An 18,331-nucleotide genomic window follows, 5' to 3' on the forward strand; every position below is an offset into this window, starting at 1 on the left:
GATTTGGGGTAAAGGTTAGTCAGCTATTAGGGCACAGACAGGTGTAGGATACAGAAGTGTGGGTGTGTGTGGCAGATAATGCTGATGACAGTGGGATGTGACGGGGTTAACAGATTAGCCTGACAGGATGAATGAGAATAAGTGGATTACATAACATCTACAGTTATTCATGTCCTCAGCAATCTGTATTTTTTAGTTATTCTGCGTGTCTGCCTGCGAATAAGATTCATTTATATGAAGAGCTATGTAAGAGAGCATGTGCAGTTATGTGTGTCTGTGTGTGTTACATTACCTGAATGAGAGTACGCAGTGACTCCACATATGACTGCTCTGTGTCTAAGAGGGTCATCATGACATGCTTCCTCATATCCTGTGAAGACAGAAGAATAGGAAAGAAATATAAGGTCACTTAATGTTTGTAGGGTCATCTAGGCCATATTTAATGCTCCTTTATGTCATGGACAAACCATTTGGTGTGACTGACGTAGAAATATACACACAGAAACACATGTAACGCTGTAAAAATATCACGGTGGTGTTTTATGCTCACCTGCCCATGCGATTGCAGATGGAAAATAGCTATTAGCTAAATCTAATACAATATAATGCATTCTCCTAATTTTTTTTTTTTTTTTTTTTTTTTTTTTTTACAGGGTCCCTTTTAAGTAAAAATAAACTAGAATTCAAAAGGCCAAGTAAAAAATGTGTACCAGGTACAGCAAATACAACTGAATCTTGATATGGAGGATCAGAAAGCACTGTGAGCTTTTAAAGGCCGTGTAAAGCCTAAAAACACTAAGTAAGTTCGGTTTCACATGATTTCTTTTTACTTGGAAATTTTACACAGGATACAAAATTCGAAATGGGGTAAATTTTAAATCAGTAAATACAGAGGTGGAAAATGAGAAAGAACGTCAAATGCAAAAAGAGCACATACACTGCCGGGCCAAAAAAACCCAAAAAAACAAAGTCTCCACCTAGATTTAGCTAAGCTTATCATAGAGTGATTCATATGTTTTGTCTGGCAACAAGTTATTCAACCCCAACTGATGCAGCGAGTAGCTTCTCATGCTGGAAAACATGCCCTGCAGTCGTGGAATTAATGTTTCTCAGTTTCAGACGGGTCAGCAAGTTTGCTGAAACTGCTAAAACTAGGTTGAAGACCCTCCAATGCAGTATTAAAACCTGGACAGATAGTGGTGAGCTTTCTCCAAGGAAGAAATGTAGTAAGGAAAAAAAATCCTGATCCTTTCACCAACTTGTGAAATTAAATCACTGAAAAAGCTGTTCAGCCTTAAGAGAACCACTTATCAGTGAGGACAATTGGGGGGGAAAGAAGCTTTCAATTCGCTAGGAAGAAGAAAGGTTGGACTCTGGATCAGTGGAAAAGGGTCATGAGGTCTGATTAGTTCAGATTTTCCTTCTTCCAGAGTGATGGGCTCATCAGGGTTAGTAAAGACGTGGATGATAAGGCACCCATCGTGCCGAGTGTCTACCATACGCTCCCCTTGAGGAGTTGCTTTAGTAGAGCAGATCTAGATTGTTGTGACATTGGCAAGCTTAAAGAAATATTTAAATCTGTGAATTTATGGTCTGCTGTGAAACCTCTTATGAACCTCTTATTCACATTTATTTCTTTGCATCGTTCTTTCTGATCCTCTGAAAGTTCACGCTTCAAAAGTAGTCCCTGAACCAGCGAGGTCAGAGCTGCTGCACTCAAACTCAGAAATGATCCTCAAAAGCAGAACAACACGGGCACAAAAAAAGCGAGTGAGCTCTGTTTTGCTCTGCAAAGAAACAGCATTTTAATAGGAAATGGAAATTTAATGTTGTTGACATTTAAAGCAGGAGACTCCCAGCAGTCTGTAAAGTAAAAGATCCCAAGACAGCGGGGTGGATTATGACCAAGCAAGAGAAATATCACTCAGCCTGTAAGTTATATGGTAATAAATATCATCATTTTTCAGTGCTGATGTGCGCCATCGTCAAAAATATCCACAAACAAAAACAACCAGCGGTTCTTTTTGTGCTTCGATAATGGACCTTTTGTCTTTCTGGCATTTTAAATCTACATTTTCTATCTCTGCACGCCTTCTCTCCAACACCGCCGACGGAACACTTAAACTGGAATCACAATCACTGTCGTCGTCCTAGGTTTATCTGATTTCACTTATCTGTTACTCTCAAGAAGTAAATAGAAAACTCAGTGGCAGGAGCTCTATATTTTTTAAGCTTTTCATTGAAATCTTATATCTCCATGGTCAGGAGGCATTGTCAGGCGTCACCGGGGCTAGGAAGTCCACACAAGCATGGCTCGTTCATGCTATAATGACTCATGCTAGTTTAAAAAAATTTTAAAAGTAGTTCATGTGACACCGAAATCAGCGATTCCTACCATTCCCAAAGTTTCTCTTATTACTTGTGAAAAGCTGTTTGTGTGTGAAGGAGAAGGACAGACGGACAGGTGGAAGGACACCACAGGAAGATTAAGGCTCATGGAGTATGTGCTTTATCCAGGGTCTCAGGGGACACTCCCAAAATATTCTGGTAGCCAACATGACTTATAAATATCATACAGAGCCACAGGCATAGCCCTATGGTGCATATATATCCACAATGGCGCTTTCCCCCCCTCTCTCTCTCTCTTTCACACACACACACACAATGGCCACAAAAAATACACAGAGGCGGCTTTTTCCCCCTCTTCCCCTGCTCCGCTCTGCCAGCACCGCTGTGTCCTATAAATAACCATAACAATAACTTCCCAGAAAGGTTATGTTTAGCGTTTGGCATCTAAGGAGACCCCAGGGGCGCTGTGGGGCACCACTGGAGAGTGAAAGGTGGCGTGTGGATGGATGGAGGAATGTGTATAGTAGTCTGTGTGTGTGTGTGAAGAACAGAGTGATCGTAAGTGAAAGATTTGCCCTCTTAAATAAGGAAACAGTAGTAAAAGTTAGCCACCAGTGACACTTCTCTGTAAATCAGCTCAACTGCTCCTTCTCTCCAAATATACTCACCCCTGACAAACAAACACAATAGAGTTGGGGAGAATAGACACAGGATTAAACAAAGCTAAAGAGGGACGTGAACAACAACATAGTAATCATCCATTTATAGTCCTTAATTACCCCCTAAGTAGCTGTGGTTTGGTCCCCTGTTATGGTCCACAGAAGCACTGCTGTCGACCAACACACACACTGATGAATATGTTAAAATGTTGATGGATCGGCTGAAGGCCCAGATGTGTCTCTGAGGCCCCGCGTCAGGTCTTTGCTGGATTTACTTCCTGTTTCTTAAGGACAGGACTTTCAGATACTGTTCATCTACTGTAGTTAGATTTTTTTAAGCCTGCAGCTTCTTTTTTCATCCTCTGCTTGGCCACATTTCTCAATCTCCCTTTAAGGACACAGGCAGCATGCCAAGATATGGATCTTTGGGAATCAAAAATACTATATTATTTCTGGTGAACTGCGTTATTATTGCCATTTTGGTAGATTTGATAAAAGAAATGGGAACAAATTATGTGTTTAAAGATACAATATTCTGGAATAACTGACTGACCAGTGTTAAATACCTTTCAAAAAATAAATGGTCGGGTAAAAGGACTGGACAGAAAATATGTGAAAGATTTACTCAGTATTTGTTGTGCTACCAAGAGAGAACAACATCAGTGTTTCGAATAAATATCAGTGTGATGCTATAAAGGTTAAATTAGGAACTATTACACTGCTCGCCTGTTAACTTTGGGAACAGACACACTGTAGTCGTTCTAACTGGCTGATATTAAAAGCTGGAGTCTTCCTTTTAACTCCTTGCACTGAGAAGCATCACATTTTCTCACTCGCCATGCAGAAATTATGCAGTGTACAGTCCATTTATTAAAAAACTGTTCCCCCCCCCCCCCAGCAACTTCAGCTGCAGCTCCTCCACACAAGAGCACAGCTGTCCCTGCATGACTGTCTCGCACAAATGAAACCTCATTTAGAGTAATCAACTTAACGAATGCGGATCCTCTTTCTTTCTCACGAAAGCTTCATGGAAATGACTTCTTCATGAGACTGGCTGTTTCCACTCCGGTAAATATACGCATTTCCTCACACTCAGGTGCGATGCCGCTGAATTAACTGCACTCTTACAAGAGCTGTCGAGTGAATAACGCTGCTGACCACTTGACCCCGACGAGAAAGCGATGGGGAAACAACGAGCGTTTGTGCACGACAGTCAAGTTAAATATGAGGGGAGCTTCCCTGAGGACAGGAATGTTTCTCTGTCCGGCGCTGGTCGCTTTTATTAGATCACACATGGACACATCAGAACACAGTGAAATAATGTTAGGAATGCCAGTTTCATTTTGCTAGCAGGGTTACCATAGTAACCCCAGCTGAGAGGCTGATTGGTCAACGGGGCAGGCACAGTAGAGCTGAAGTCAAGACGCTCTGGGCTCAGGCGGTGTCAACCTTCAAAACGGAAAGCCGAATCCAGGATTAACAGCTTTCAGTCACATGAAAAGGAAGAGATGTTTAACAGCCTACGACTGCAACAGCACTTGTTTTCATTCTTCAAGACGAATATTAGAACATTCCTCACAGGCGCTTTTATTTATTACAACGTTAGAACTTCCAAAATAAGATCCACCTCCATTTTTTATCAGTTATAGCCAAGTAAACACCGAGATCCAGCAACAAGACATCATTCCGAGATCTGAACAAAACAGCCAAATAGGCCATCAAATAAGCGGTCAGCCTAATTATCAAAATCACTGGACTTTGAGTTCAAATTACAGGTGCGAATGTGAGCGAACCTGCTGGTAATAACCCATCTTTTTACAGGAAAGCGCAACTAGACAATAACTGCAGTAAGTATGATCTTGACCGATTATGTTGTTTGTCTCCCCCCTATGATTATTTCTCAGTGAAATGCGGCTCTGTAATATTAACGCTCCAGGGAGTAGTAATCTGAAATTACCTTAAAAAAATCTTAAAAGAGGCAGATGGAAGAAGGAAAGCTGCCACAGTCTAATGAGTGAGGAGGACTCCTTTCTACTCTATTATCACTGCTACAGGACTTGATCCATCATTAAGGTCAGAGATGAAACCTGGTGTTTTTGGGTTTTTTTCCTTTTGCAGCTCATTCTCTGTAAACACTAGAGATAGCTGTGTGGTAAAATCCCAGTGGATCAGCAGTTTCTTAAACACAGACCAGCACCTTTCTTACGTTTAACCATGTCTACATGCCTAAATGAGTTGCTACCGCATGATTGGTTGACTTGCAGCTGAACAGGTGTACCTAAAAAAGTGGCCAGGGAGTGTCTATATAATTAAAATGTATGGACAATTAAAAAACATACAATTCTTTTTCTACTAACCCGAGACTGGCTGTCAGACTGTAGCAGCCACACTGGGTCTGTACAATCTAATTTGGGCTTTAGCTACATCACACGCTGAACTCGCAGCCTCCGGCTGTTTGTGACCGGTGATGACAACTCCAGCCCTGACACCTGAACCACTCTGAAATTCATCAAGCACAGGTGCAATAAATACTGGATATGTAATAATTTCCTTGTCATCACAGAGATGGGGGCTTTTTTTAAGCGCAGAGAGACCAAACATGGCACAGTCACCACCACAGTGTTCTCACCTTTTTCATCAGGACAAGAGAAAACCACTTCTATCACTGCTGTTATCTCATAAAACCTGCAAAGCACAAGCTGCTTTGGTCTTACATATCAGATCATCTGAGAAGAATTAAAATTTTAGAAAGAAAAACATCTTCGCTGTTAATAATAAATAGATTCCATCATGTATGACTCAAAATGCCACACACACACCCCTGACTCCTGTGATCACATAAAGCTGGCATGTATGAATTGGAGTACAAGCTGCTGCTCAATTATCTAATTTAAAGTATTAAAATAATTGCTCATGTAATATATAGTACCTCCTAAATTACATATCCTTTATAAACCTGAGTCACCTGCTTCCACTGATCTCAACAATGATGCAGCTTTAACTACAAGGTATGAATTTGTGTAATTTAATCACCCTAAAATGGGATCTGCTCAGAAAGACGTCACAGTCTGCTCATTTGAGATGAAATTCACAGCACTAACAGGTTAAACGGCCGATTTTTCTCCTCTCGTACGCATATTCAGTGTCAGACATTATGCTCAGTTAACAGTCTGGATGAATGTGTGTGTTTTTGTGAGTACAATATGTTCTCTTGTGTCCCTCTGTGAGCTCTGGTGCCTGAATAGTGTGTGGGTACAGGGGGTCCGTAAAGCAAGTTATTCTTCACAACTTCAGCGAACACTGCAGCTCAACATTAAAGCCGCAGCTCACACATCCGACTTTGCCCGATGCCGTTCTGTTTGACTTGAAGTTATTTTGCGGGGGATTTCTATGGATCCAAATATCAGTAGTATTGTAACTGGATCAACACTACAGTGCATTTAGACAATAAAGTTGACCGATAGGCGAATTTACAAACCAGGTTTCCGCTTGTGCTGCTTATTTTTTCAGATAGTTGCTTAAAAGTGGTACACTAAATGAGAAAAACAGAATGCCACACGGTGTTTGGCTGTTAGGAACATAACTCCCATTTCCCAATATATCTCTTTAATTTAAAGTGTCATTTTTAGCCAGAAAGGACTGAAGCACCCAATTACTCTAAGTACCACAATTGAGTTCAGTTTTGTGCTATTGGGAAATTGTAAGTTCTCTTTTCTTTCTCTCTGTGGCCTCTTTTTATCCAGCAAGAAGGAGATTTGCACATGTTATTATGGGACACAGCTGTAAAGAGTGCAGCTGCATACAGCTTTTCACAAAAGATTGCACACTGCCCTACAAGGTTATGTGTTGGTCCTGTTTACTTTTTTGTCTGTCTCCTAGTACACAGAATGGCCCAAAACCATACAAAGGGATTAAAAGAGGTTCTTAGTTGCTTAGGTGGAAGCATAGACTATAAACATGTATATATAAAAAAAATAGAAATAGCCACACTGGTGTTACCGGCTGATGTTTGAGGACCTGTTTTGAAGTCTGTGTTGTTGGGTTTTTGATGAGAGGGTGGACAGCTAAGTCATCATTCTGTTATGTACTAGAAAAACACCAAAACTGGAGCACAGGCTTGTTGGCGCGAGCATTAGCTAAACAATTTGATAACTGCGTTGAATGCTAGCGAGTCGAGCTGCTTATATCAGCCATCACTTATCATTCAAAGTGAGGATGACCTTAACAGTGATCATGTTTAGCTTTGGTATATTTTTATGGGTGAGTTGTTGTGTTTTTATAGTTGTTGTGAAGCAATTTGTATTTATTAGAGCGTGGCAGATACAGGCTTTGTAAGACTTATACTCGGAGCAGTATTTGGGGACTTGAAACTGATTTCTCACCAAACATTTGTTATGTGTAGTTAACCGATTCCTTAGTAAAATACAATGAGAACATGGTTTAAAAACATTCTTGTTTTATTGTTTGATCAGCTACTTGTTGTATTTGTCCCGTTCCAAATGCGTGTTGCTGATGTAAGATGGTGCAAAATGCCCTCCGGTTGACAAACTATGCAACATCAGCACCTATAACATGGCTAAAGTGGGTTTCTCCCTCTCTACTTTTTTAATTTTCATATATCGGCCGTTATAAATGCAATACCAATAAATCTATAAATATTAGCAAATAAATAATATCAGCAGGACTGACATATTGGTCGGCCTCTATTATTTATCCACTAAAATTAACTATTGTAACTCGCTTTTGGAGCAAGCGTAGTTGGCTAGATTAGCTTTTTGACCTAAATTAAAGAAGTTCATTAGCATTTTTGTTTTATTAATTTGTTTATTCTAATGAATTGTACTTAAATTCATTCACTTCATTAGTGAATTTAGTTGAAAAAATATGTTAACATAATGTGTTCTGAGCTGAAGTTTGCTCATTGAACGCCTCGGAGTCAGCACTGCAGCTCCTTCCAGTTGCTCTCGTCACTTCTCATCACCCACTCCCATCCTCCCCCCTCCTGACTACTGTATCCCCTGGCAACAGCCTGGCAAAAGCAGCAACAGGCGTCCTCTTAGCCCAAAGAGAAAACATCCTCATCCCCTATCATTTCCTTTTATCATTTTCCCTTTATTTATACGCAGCTGTAAACATTAAGATGGATTTTCACATTGTTGAAGTAGCAGCTCTGAAAGCAAGGGACCTCCATCCTTTGCTTCTTTTACAGTCTTATAGCTTTCTTTCCGAACAATTCTGGCATGCAGATAAAAAGCATAAATGTGCATCTCTATGGGCTTCTCTAATTATCATTTGCAGGCCCAGACTGCTCTGACCTACTCTATAGTGATCAATAGTATTTTCTCTCTCTCAGACACACACGAATGAACTATTGATCCCCCTCCCTAGCTTCTCCATCCTCACCTCTTTAATTCATCACCTGTCCCAACTTTTCCTCTGTGCCTCTTCCTGTAAATAGCTCCTCACCTTGGTCTCACCTCTCATTCACACAGTGAATAAAACAGTTAGTGCAGAGGTGTGTATTTTGTACTTGCACCATTTTACACAAAATAAAATCTAAAGACAATGAATAACTGGTTTGTTTGCGTTTTTGATTTTTGAGCTAAATTGGCAAATATTTACTGATTTGGGGTTTTATAATGTGAAAAACAGTTTTCAAAGTCTTTCCAAGTTGATGAACTAATTGGCCGAGAGATTTTTGTAATTTGTAGATGATAGAATTTAAATTTTGCCCTAACATTTATTTGTGTCCTATATCAAAAGATATCAGTTGCTAGCTTGTTTTGATCGGCCACCGATCCCGCATGATGATGATGATGATGATGATGATGATGATGACGACAGCTAAACGTTAACCAAAAATCCAATTGCTGTCTCACAGCCGAAATATCATAAATAGATAAAACATGATTCATGCACCATGCTTCAGGATGTTTCATAGACATGAAATTTCTGCAGTTTTGTTACTTAAAACCATGATCCATCTCCCACGTAAATGATACTGATAGTTACAGAAACAAAACACCATCCTGAACATGACTTTAGCTTTATTTTGTGGAGTTTGTATAACAATTATTTATTTGTAGTTTTTTAACTGTGTGGATAGCTTCTGTACTGATGGCATCATCAGAGCTATCATATGAAAGTTTTCAAATACCCTAAAGACGCACAAAATATAAACTGATTCTGATAGAGAATTTTTAATTATTAGTTTTTAAATAAATGTGGCTAATTGTCACAAATAATTCAGTGATTTGTTTGCTTGAAACTGTAATTTCTAAAGAAAGGTGAGATATTAGGTACTTGGGTACCACTGTGCCCACATTATGTAACATACATTAAGTGGGGGCTTGTCCGGGATTTGGACTCAGTACCTTTAGCTATTTTAGTATTTATTAATTTTACTCTTCAGTAATATTTTACAGACAAAAAGATGAATAAATTGATGTAATAAATATTAAAAGGGTCTTCGTTACTACTCTATTTACTAATTTTTAGTAATTTTTAGAAATAATATGAGTCTGTGTAAACGGTTAGCTGTAATCGTCTAAAAACTTCCATAAGAAGCACGGTCCTTATTCCCAAATCAGAAAAACGGTTCAAAATTTATTAGGATGTAGATGTAGGATGCAGGATTTAAGCAGGCTTAGTTTATACATAACATACTAACACACTTCAGCAGCTGGTTCATATAAACAGGTTAGCGGCTCTACAGAGGCTGGGTTATGTCTACAGTTTACGTGTTCACACATGTTTGTTTGTTGGTTCTGTCCCCAGTCAAGCATAAATAAGTCGACTACAATAGGATGAGATTCGCACGCAAAAAGACAACTTTGCAAGGATGCTTCCAAATAACCTAATCAGCAGTAAGCAAATGTCATTAAAAGAGTGGATGGTGAGATTCATAAAAGGGCACAGATGGACGGACAGTGAGACTTCAGTGAGTGGTCCGAGCGTCTCTGACAGTAGGTGTTAGAGCTAATCGTGTGATTCACTCAGCTCTAATTGTATTATAGACATGCAACACATAGAGACAGAGGGGGATCTGAAAAAAGACATTATCCAGTGGAGACAGATATAATAAAACTAGGAATGAGCTATAAAAATGAAAGAAATGCAGAGAAATTAGGGCAAGACAAACAGGATTTGTGGCGGCCAAAAGGGGAGAAGAAGTTAAAGAAAGGGAATTTTAAAAAGCTGATTTAAACAGGTTGGATAGAGTGGAAAACTAAACCGAGTTTGATCGGCCAATGATAACTTTTAATATGCAGAGAAGGGCAACACACATCTTTATGTGCTACAAACAAACAAAAACCACTGATCTACCTCTCCGTTGGGGCTTCCAGCACTAAGTCCATTTCCATTCAGATTCCCACTGGAGTTACTATTGCCGTTGTTGTTTCTGAACTGATCCACTGCATCTCTGTAGCCTGCTTCTTCTCCTCCTCCTCCATCTCTCTCTCCTCCTCCTTCATCCCCTGTATTCTCTCCATTCTCATTCATTTCCTCCAAAGCGATGCTGAACTGCGCTAGGGTTCGAACCATCTGAAGCATACGGAACGGTCCGTGTGCCCGAATGCACACTCACTTTGGCACATAAGACACTCCCGCGAGGCAGCCCGTGAAGGTTTCTACCCGTTTGTTTACTCACACAAACTCGGTCTTCATCTCTGCCAGATAAAGAAAAGCAGACACACCTGAGGGTCGAAGGATTCCCCCCCACCTTTCCCTCTTACCACGTTAAATAAAGCATGTTCCCTGCAGCTGCTTTCTTGCAGCCTGCCTGCTCTCCCATAAATGTAATCTCGTGTCTTCGGTTTGCGCCCGCTCTGAGCAGGTAGGCTCAGCTGCGCAGCTCGTCAAAGTGAAAGGCAAGGGAGCGCACTTCAGCATGTATGCATGGGTGTCGGATCTGTTTCTGCTGCACGGATGATGTAAGCAAGATCTGAGCGCATGTCGTGGTGTGTCTGTGTGCGGCCCAGGGGAGAGATAGAAAGTGCGTGTGTGCGCACGTCTGCGTGTGTGGGTGTGTTCGAGTGTGTCCTGGCCCTCCCCCTGGGTGTGTATAATAAGAGACAGCAGGCAGGGCAGACGCTCACAGCTCTTAGCTCCTCTTCACACCAGCCAGGCTCGACCAATCCCCCCCACAAATACTCGATTGAAGTATCTGAGGATGAGCAGCGTTGCGTTTAAAATCCATCCACCTCCTAATTTATCAAATAAAGCCTTCGCCATGAGGAAAGTCTTTTGAGCGTCAAAGAGAAGTCACTACAAAGTTCCCCTCCTGCCATTCCAGTGAGAAACACCGATTTGAAAAGGGAAAGCCGTTTCTGCTTCTTCTGTTTCTACACGGTCAGGCTGAGCAGAGCAGTGAATAGCAGCAGCAGCCCACACATAACCATGACAACAGTGAGCAAAGGTGTCATTTTAAAATGACTGTACCTGAGTTTTGTTGTTTTTTCCTTCCAACTATGACCACTTAAACTGCTTACTATTTTTGTACAAGCAGACTTCAGTTTTAAATCTTAAAAACATGAAGGCTGTTTTCAAAAATCTTCCAATTTTTCTTAGATTAATTGATCACATTACTGCAAAGTCTATAAAATTTAAGAATATAGCACGTTTTTCTGTGTGGAGTTTATATCTTCTCCTTATGCTTGTAAAGAGTTTCCCTCCACGTACTCTGGGGTCCTCCAACAATCCAATGACGTGCATGTTTTGTTGAGCGGAGATTTTAACTTGGTCATAGGTCTGAATTTGACTGTGATGCGTGTCTGGCTCTCAGTGTATTAGCCCTGTAATGGGCTGGTGACCTAACTGGGGCAGGGTCTCCCATCACCCCAAACTAGACTAGTACTGGACTTCCCTTTAGGTTTGTGAAGACGCAGAGCAACACGCGAGAGTCAGCTCATCAGGAAAAGAATGAGCTGTACATCTGCACCAGAGGATGGACGTGTTCATGTTTTGGACAGAGAAGACAGATAGTTTGAGGGTGAGGAGTACAGGAGGCCATCTCCCTCATTCCTGGTTATTAGTATAACCTGGAATCCTATCAGAGTTATTTGACTGAGGCTTATTTCTTAAATTTGTCCAGTTTTAATGTCCTTGAAAACATCAGTGAGGAAAGCTTTCGAATCATCCGACACAATAAAACATATCTACAAAAACTTAACAAACATGAAGTGCACATTTTAATATTTCTAATTAATGGTAATGGACGGACGGATAGACAGAAGGTAATGGTAAACACAGAGCGTAATGTAACAAGATAAACTGGGGTCATACACTGTTGAATTTCAGTATGAGGTGACTTTCAGTCTCTTTTAAGTCACAAATAACCTCAAACAGACTTTAGGCTCTTTCTCTCCAACAGAGATCAGACAAAAGGTCACCAAAGAGACATTTAAAGGTCAAGCCCGTGGCTTGGAAATTGTCTTTTAATCCTTGTTGCTATAGGAACAATAAGTCACTTATGAAAGTGTAGTGACAGGGATCAGATTTCAGGGATGTCTGAAGTGTAGCAGATATTTTTTAATATTCAATTCAATTCATGTTTTGCCTCAGGGTTTCTGTTTCTTTTCCAGCAAAATACCTTTAACGCCAAACAAAGAGCATCATAAGCACTTATATAAGCACTCGCTCCTTCCTCAGAGCTCCAGTGCTTTCTATATTTTTACTTTTTTCCTTTACATATGCCTCTCTGTGTTCTTTGGTATGCTAACATTAACACCACTTGTCTTTGCCACAAAGACGCCCCCTTTCAACACGCAGCATTCAGTCTGACTTATAACTGTGACGTTATTACCTTTAATGGTACCCCACAATAAAAGAATAAGGCCAGGGGATCTGCATTGAAATATACTGCTTTAGTATAAGACTGAGTCCAAAAACTGATATTTTTAAGTATATTAATGGTTAAAAATACAGCTCTCGCTCAAGTTTAGGCAAAAAGACACCATTTCCCATAAGACCTAACATTTAGCAGTCAAACACACATCAGTGAAATGTAGAGGTAAGCACAAAACAAATAAATAAAATAATGAAATTAGCCACTGTAGCTTGCAGTTTCAAAGCCTCGAGGTTAGCGTTATAGCGGGCACAATTTTCGGGAGCCAGAAGTGGACAGCGGACATCCAGAGACATGGTGAGTGAAGGGCAAGACACTGATAATTCATATGGTCTGCAGCACATTCGGGCACATGTTATACAGGATTTATGCTTCTGCATAAAAACACCATAACCTGATATGCAGCTCCCCAGAGATCTAACTTTGCTCATTATCACAGTGACTGGCTGGTTCAATACTGTCATTTACTCCTGTGCATTTTAGTTTACTTCTGCTTCTATGGTCCGATTTAGCGTAAAACACAAAACAAAGCCGGATATTTTTGAGGGAGTGATTGATCCACCCAGCCCAGGTGTCAAGTCTGGCTTCAAAACATCAAGGTGGTGATCACCAAAATACTTAAGTTGAAGTTGCAGGGCATTTGCCATGAGCGGTAAAATTAGCTAAAGCCTAAAAGACCAAAACCATTTTTCACTGAACTAACAGCATGTCCCGGTAAAGGTGTCACGTGTGGTTCACTGATGTGTGTTTAACACCTCTTCTTTTGAGCTGCCAGAGTGCACACATGTCACAATCCTCACCTGAACCAGTTACATCAGCATCCTGTATGGCATCTTGTTTCCATAGCAACTCCAGTGTGCTCACATCCTCTGGCTTCCTGTTTAGCTCGGGACTAACGCACTTGCTAGGTTCAGGTGCATATGGGGATGTGTGCACATGTACAATCAGCGGGCCGTCTGACACAGGAGCGTTTTGCTGAATGAGTTAGCAGCTCGTAGCAGGCTGACCCACATTTCCGACCAGTGTGCGTTCACACCCGTACAAACTAGGCTGCATGGTGGGATTAAGATCACTGTGTCCTTTAGACGAAGAATTACATAGTTGTGACTATATTCAGGTGCTGATTGTCAGAAAAAGATGAATAAGTGGACTGAACAAATGACTCTCACTCACTCACACAACCTTTTAGCCATTTTCGACTCACAGACGCAGGCAGTAATCAGCTGATACATAAAACAACAACAAAACGGCATTAAAAAAAATACACACCACAGCTCCATCCCAGACACACATGTGGGTAATCATAAGTGGGATGCATTTGCAGCTGTGGTTCAACCTCACTCTTCCTCCACGCCCTGCAAAGAAATGCGTGCGTGGTTTAATACTTTGCTCAGCGGCTCTGCCTGTCTGCCTGCATCAGTGAGTGACACAAAGTGCTGCTAAATGACAGCTGATGTGACATCTGTATTGCAACCTCTGAGCCAACATCACCCCACAAAACTGAGTCAGCCTGGAGGCAGTTCATAGATAAACATGTAGGAGGGCTGATGACACCTGTCACCCAGGTCCCCAGGTGTGTGAGTGAGAGACAAAGAGAGTGAGAGTAACCTTAGGAGAGGTGGACGCATGACTGCCCAAACAGATCAAAACAGATTTGTCATCACACACCTGTATAGGGACACACCCCCTGCCATCTGAGCCTCTGTTTATGTGTTTCTGTGTGTCTTGCTGCGGGGAGTGTAGCTCTGTTAACCTCCCCTTGTCAGCGCTGGGTAACAAGATAACAGCAAGCTATTCCAGGGAGAAGAACACTGGCAGCGCTCGCTACCACGTGGGAGTTCTAGTCAGGAAACTTTAATGACTCTTCAGTCTTCTTTTCACATTACTGCTTCCAGGTACATCTTTCCATCTCGCCCACTCTCCATCTGTGTGTGCACATATATATCTGAGCTGGATGAATCTGTGGCCACAACCTCCTGCAGACACCGATAACTGTAACCAGCTGTATTTATGAAAACGAAATCACACGCAGAGCAACGGGCGAAGAAGAGGAGAGCACATTTTAGTGTACACACATGCATAAACAGAACCCACAAGGGGGCAGTAGTAATAATGAAACCAGTCATTACAGGGTGTAAGTGTTTTTTACTCTCATCCTGCCACTGGCACAAGACAAAAACCACTGTAAAGACACAACAGAACTAATGTAACCCACTTATCCAAAGATAAGCTCCTGCAAAATACTCTATAAATAAAGAATATTCTATCCTTTTGTTTGTCCCCGAGGTAGTTGATACAAAAATGACAGTCTTTGAAACTTTAATAAGGAAAGTAAACAGCATCTGGTATCACACCAGAGCCGTGTCGAGCTTGTTGTTGTTGAGGCCTTAGCGAGCATGTGTGTGAGGGAGAGAGAGATCACAGGTAACAAGATCTACTTGCTCTCCAAATACGCCCTTATGGGTCTGCACGTGTGTGTGTGTGAGAGAAAGAGAGAGAGACAGAAAAAGAGGAGTGAAAGAGAGAGAGTGTGTGGTGAAAAGAGCCTTTGTCCCCAAGAGGTGAGGCTGAGGCAAGGACACGACTGACGACTGAGCTAATACACATGTGCAATACAACATGCACATACTGATTTAAGCTAAGTTAGCGACGGGCACGCAGGGATACACTCATGGAAACACCTAAATAAATAATCTAGTCATGGTATTTGGATGAAGCAACAAAATCAAAACTTGTGGATTCAGAGAGTCAGTTAAAGCCAAATATTGAATCTTACAGGTTATATAATGCTCCTCTGCCCTAACTGTGCATCCAAAGCACTTAGTTCTACATCTTTATGCGTGGTCTAACTATCTTGCACACATTCACACTCAAGCAGAAGCTTCAAGGGGAATTTGGGGTTCAGCACCTTGCTCAAGGACGCTTCAAAATGCCGACTGGAAGAGTTGAATTCCACCACCGGAATATCGATTGATGAGCGGCCGACCCTTCGGAGCAGCAGCTATCTCCATCTTAATATTACGATCAAAATCAAAAGAAACCTTAAGCTTATATCGACCACCAATTTTGGTATGAGAATTCACTCTTCATCAAATACACTGCATGTAAGTTTCTGTTTCTTTTTAGAAATTACTTCATTACATCATCTACCCCAATAAAGCATTTTTAAATGACCTCCTAACAGTAAATTGACCATTTAGCAGTGATTGCTGTATAGGAGGGTTAAAGTGTGGACTGTGAACAGAACAGAAAAATAAAAACGGGGACCTTGCAAAGATGTCATAAAAATCATGTAGATTCATGCACGTGTTAGCGCACGTTCTTCACAGGAACCTATCAGCCGACACACCCGAGTTCAACCAGACAGCATTACAGTGACACACGCAGCTTTTGATCAACTCTTCATCCAAGTCCTTGATTTCCAGTCTCACCGCAGCCTTTTAATCTGACATCCTATCCACTTCCTGTCCAGCAACCTACCCCACAAATCACTGGGCTGTGACAGATAGCCATCAGCCACAGAGACTAGCCTTAACCCTAACACCGCTCCGGAAATACCTTCTCCGTGTCTCTGTGTCTCCCACCCAGTTTGTCCTTTCTGACACCCTGCGCCACCTCTCTTTCTCCGAGCTAATCTCTAGATTTCGTCTCACGCCGCCTCCCTCAGTAAGCATGAAAAATAAAACCTCCCTCCTGCGTCTTTGTTAAGGAACTGCGTTATTTATAAAGTTACCAGTAACATAAGGATGACGAAGAGACCATCAGCTGGATTTCCCAGGAAGCCCTCTCTCAAAAGGCATGCAGAGAAAATGCTGGCACTTAAGTAGCACTTATACATGTTCTCACACAGTGACTCCCAAGCCTGGCGGTATGTAAAATCGTGTTGAGACCGAGAGGAGAGGAAAAGAAAGGATGAGGAACGAGGAAAAAGATAGAGAGCATTGCTTTCAGCAGATTCTGCACTGTTCTAAAACTGCAGCTTATCCCATACTAAACGCCACACTGTGGATTAAGTCCGTCTCTCTTTTCCACTTTATTCACTTCACTTTACCCCCCTTTCTTTCTCACCCTTTCTAGCCCCTCTTCCTCTGCCCTCATCCGTCTTTCCTCAACATTCCTGACCCCTCACGGACTACAATCCCCACATGTGTGTCTTTTCTGTACATGTACAATAACTGCTCATCTATAGGTAGTTTAACCCTTTCAGATAAAAGGGTTAGAGTCATGAAAACGCAAACACATTAGAAAAAAATTAGAATAATTTGATGAGTGTGGATACATTTTGGCGTCTTTGTACTCACGTGGGCACGTGGACAGGATAGAGAGTGCCATGAGCTTGAAATCTTTCCATATTTTCACCTACATTTCCATTTCAAATTCCTTCTGTCACACTCTCATGAGCCTCACATCACTTGTTTCCATACCCTGTCTGAATTGGAGCTCACTCATCGATTCTGTGCTTCACTCTCACTCTGTGATAACCCTGTACACCTTTAAGCTGTGCAGCACAGCACGCACCCACTGAACAGCTTCACCCACTTTGTGTGAAAGTGAAATGAGTGAAGGGACTCATGCTTTCAGGATTAGGCCGTAAACTCAGTACTTCAGTATAACTGCTATTCTTAAGCACCAGAGGAGGAAATGCTCAGTGTTGAATGGTTGAGAACATCTAAAGGCCTTTGGAGACAGGAACGTTGCAAGTTTCTGCCTCTTTTCAGTTCAGTTTAAGAGTCACCGCCCATGTCAACGCGCCACAGAGGCACAGATTTTCACTGCTCAGCTGCTGCTGGAGTTTGACCATGTGAAACTTTTGTTACTTGCTACTGTCGCGCACAATCAGCAGCTGCGGTTGCCACTTTTCCCTCTGAAAGAGCTTTCAGGATCAGTGACAACTGGCAGTACAACCAAAAGGCTGCAGAGGAACTCTTTTGAGACCCTTTCGGTTTGGGCAGGAAGGCAGGTGAGCCTGGGAGAGGGAAAAAGATGGAGCAAGAGAAAAGCAGAGAGATTGAGCTCTGCTATTGGCTGCTCAGTTGCTATGTTACACTGGTTGCTACAGAAACATCTGAATGCAAGAGAAAGCATGAATGAAAAACCAGGCTGCACACAGAACCTCATAATTAGCACCTACACAGAAACATTAACACTGCACTGTTACACAACAGAGGCAATGCAGTTGCGTCACAAGTCACCTAGCAACAACATCTGGCAGCAACATGGAGGCCAGGCTGGTTATGTGGCTGTGACCCACTAAAATATATATATATATATATATATATAATATAATACACACACACACACATATATATACACACATATATAACAGGTTACAGCAAAAGATATTTATAAAGTAAAAAATGTGGAGGATGTAGGTCAAGAGAAAACAAGGTCAGCAGGTTATGAAACTAAGTTATCATCATGATTTGCATTGAAAACACACAAATTTGCACTCCAAAGAACCAAGTGGGAAGAGGAG

General features: G+C 41.5%; 1 protein-coding gene across 1 annotated transcript in view; it reads right to left on the reverse strand.

The window, feature by feature from the left end:
* The window catches only part of LOC120443642 (rho guanine nucleotide exchange factor 17-like), a 65,808-nt gene that overhangs the window by 18,946 nt on the left and 28,531 nt on the right, over positions 1-18,331 (reverse strand). The window contains exon 3 of the mRNA XM_039622698.1: positions 293-370. Coding sequence (XP_039478632.1) covers positions 293-370 — 78 coding nt within the window. The remainder of the gene's footprint in view (positions 1-292; positions 371-18,331) is intronic.

Source organism: Oreochromis aureus, linkage group 14, assembly GCF_013358895.1.
Source record: "Oreochromis aureus strain Israel breed Guangdong linkage group 14, ZZ_aureus, whole genome shotgun sequence".
In the NCBI taxonomy this organism is placed as follows: Eukaryota; Metazoa; Chordata; class Actinopteri; order Cichliformes; family Cichlidae; genus Oreochromis; species Oreochromis aureus.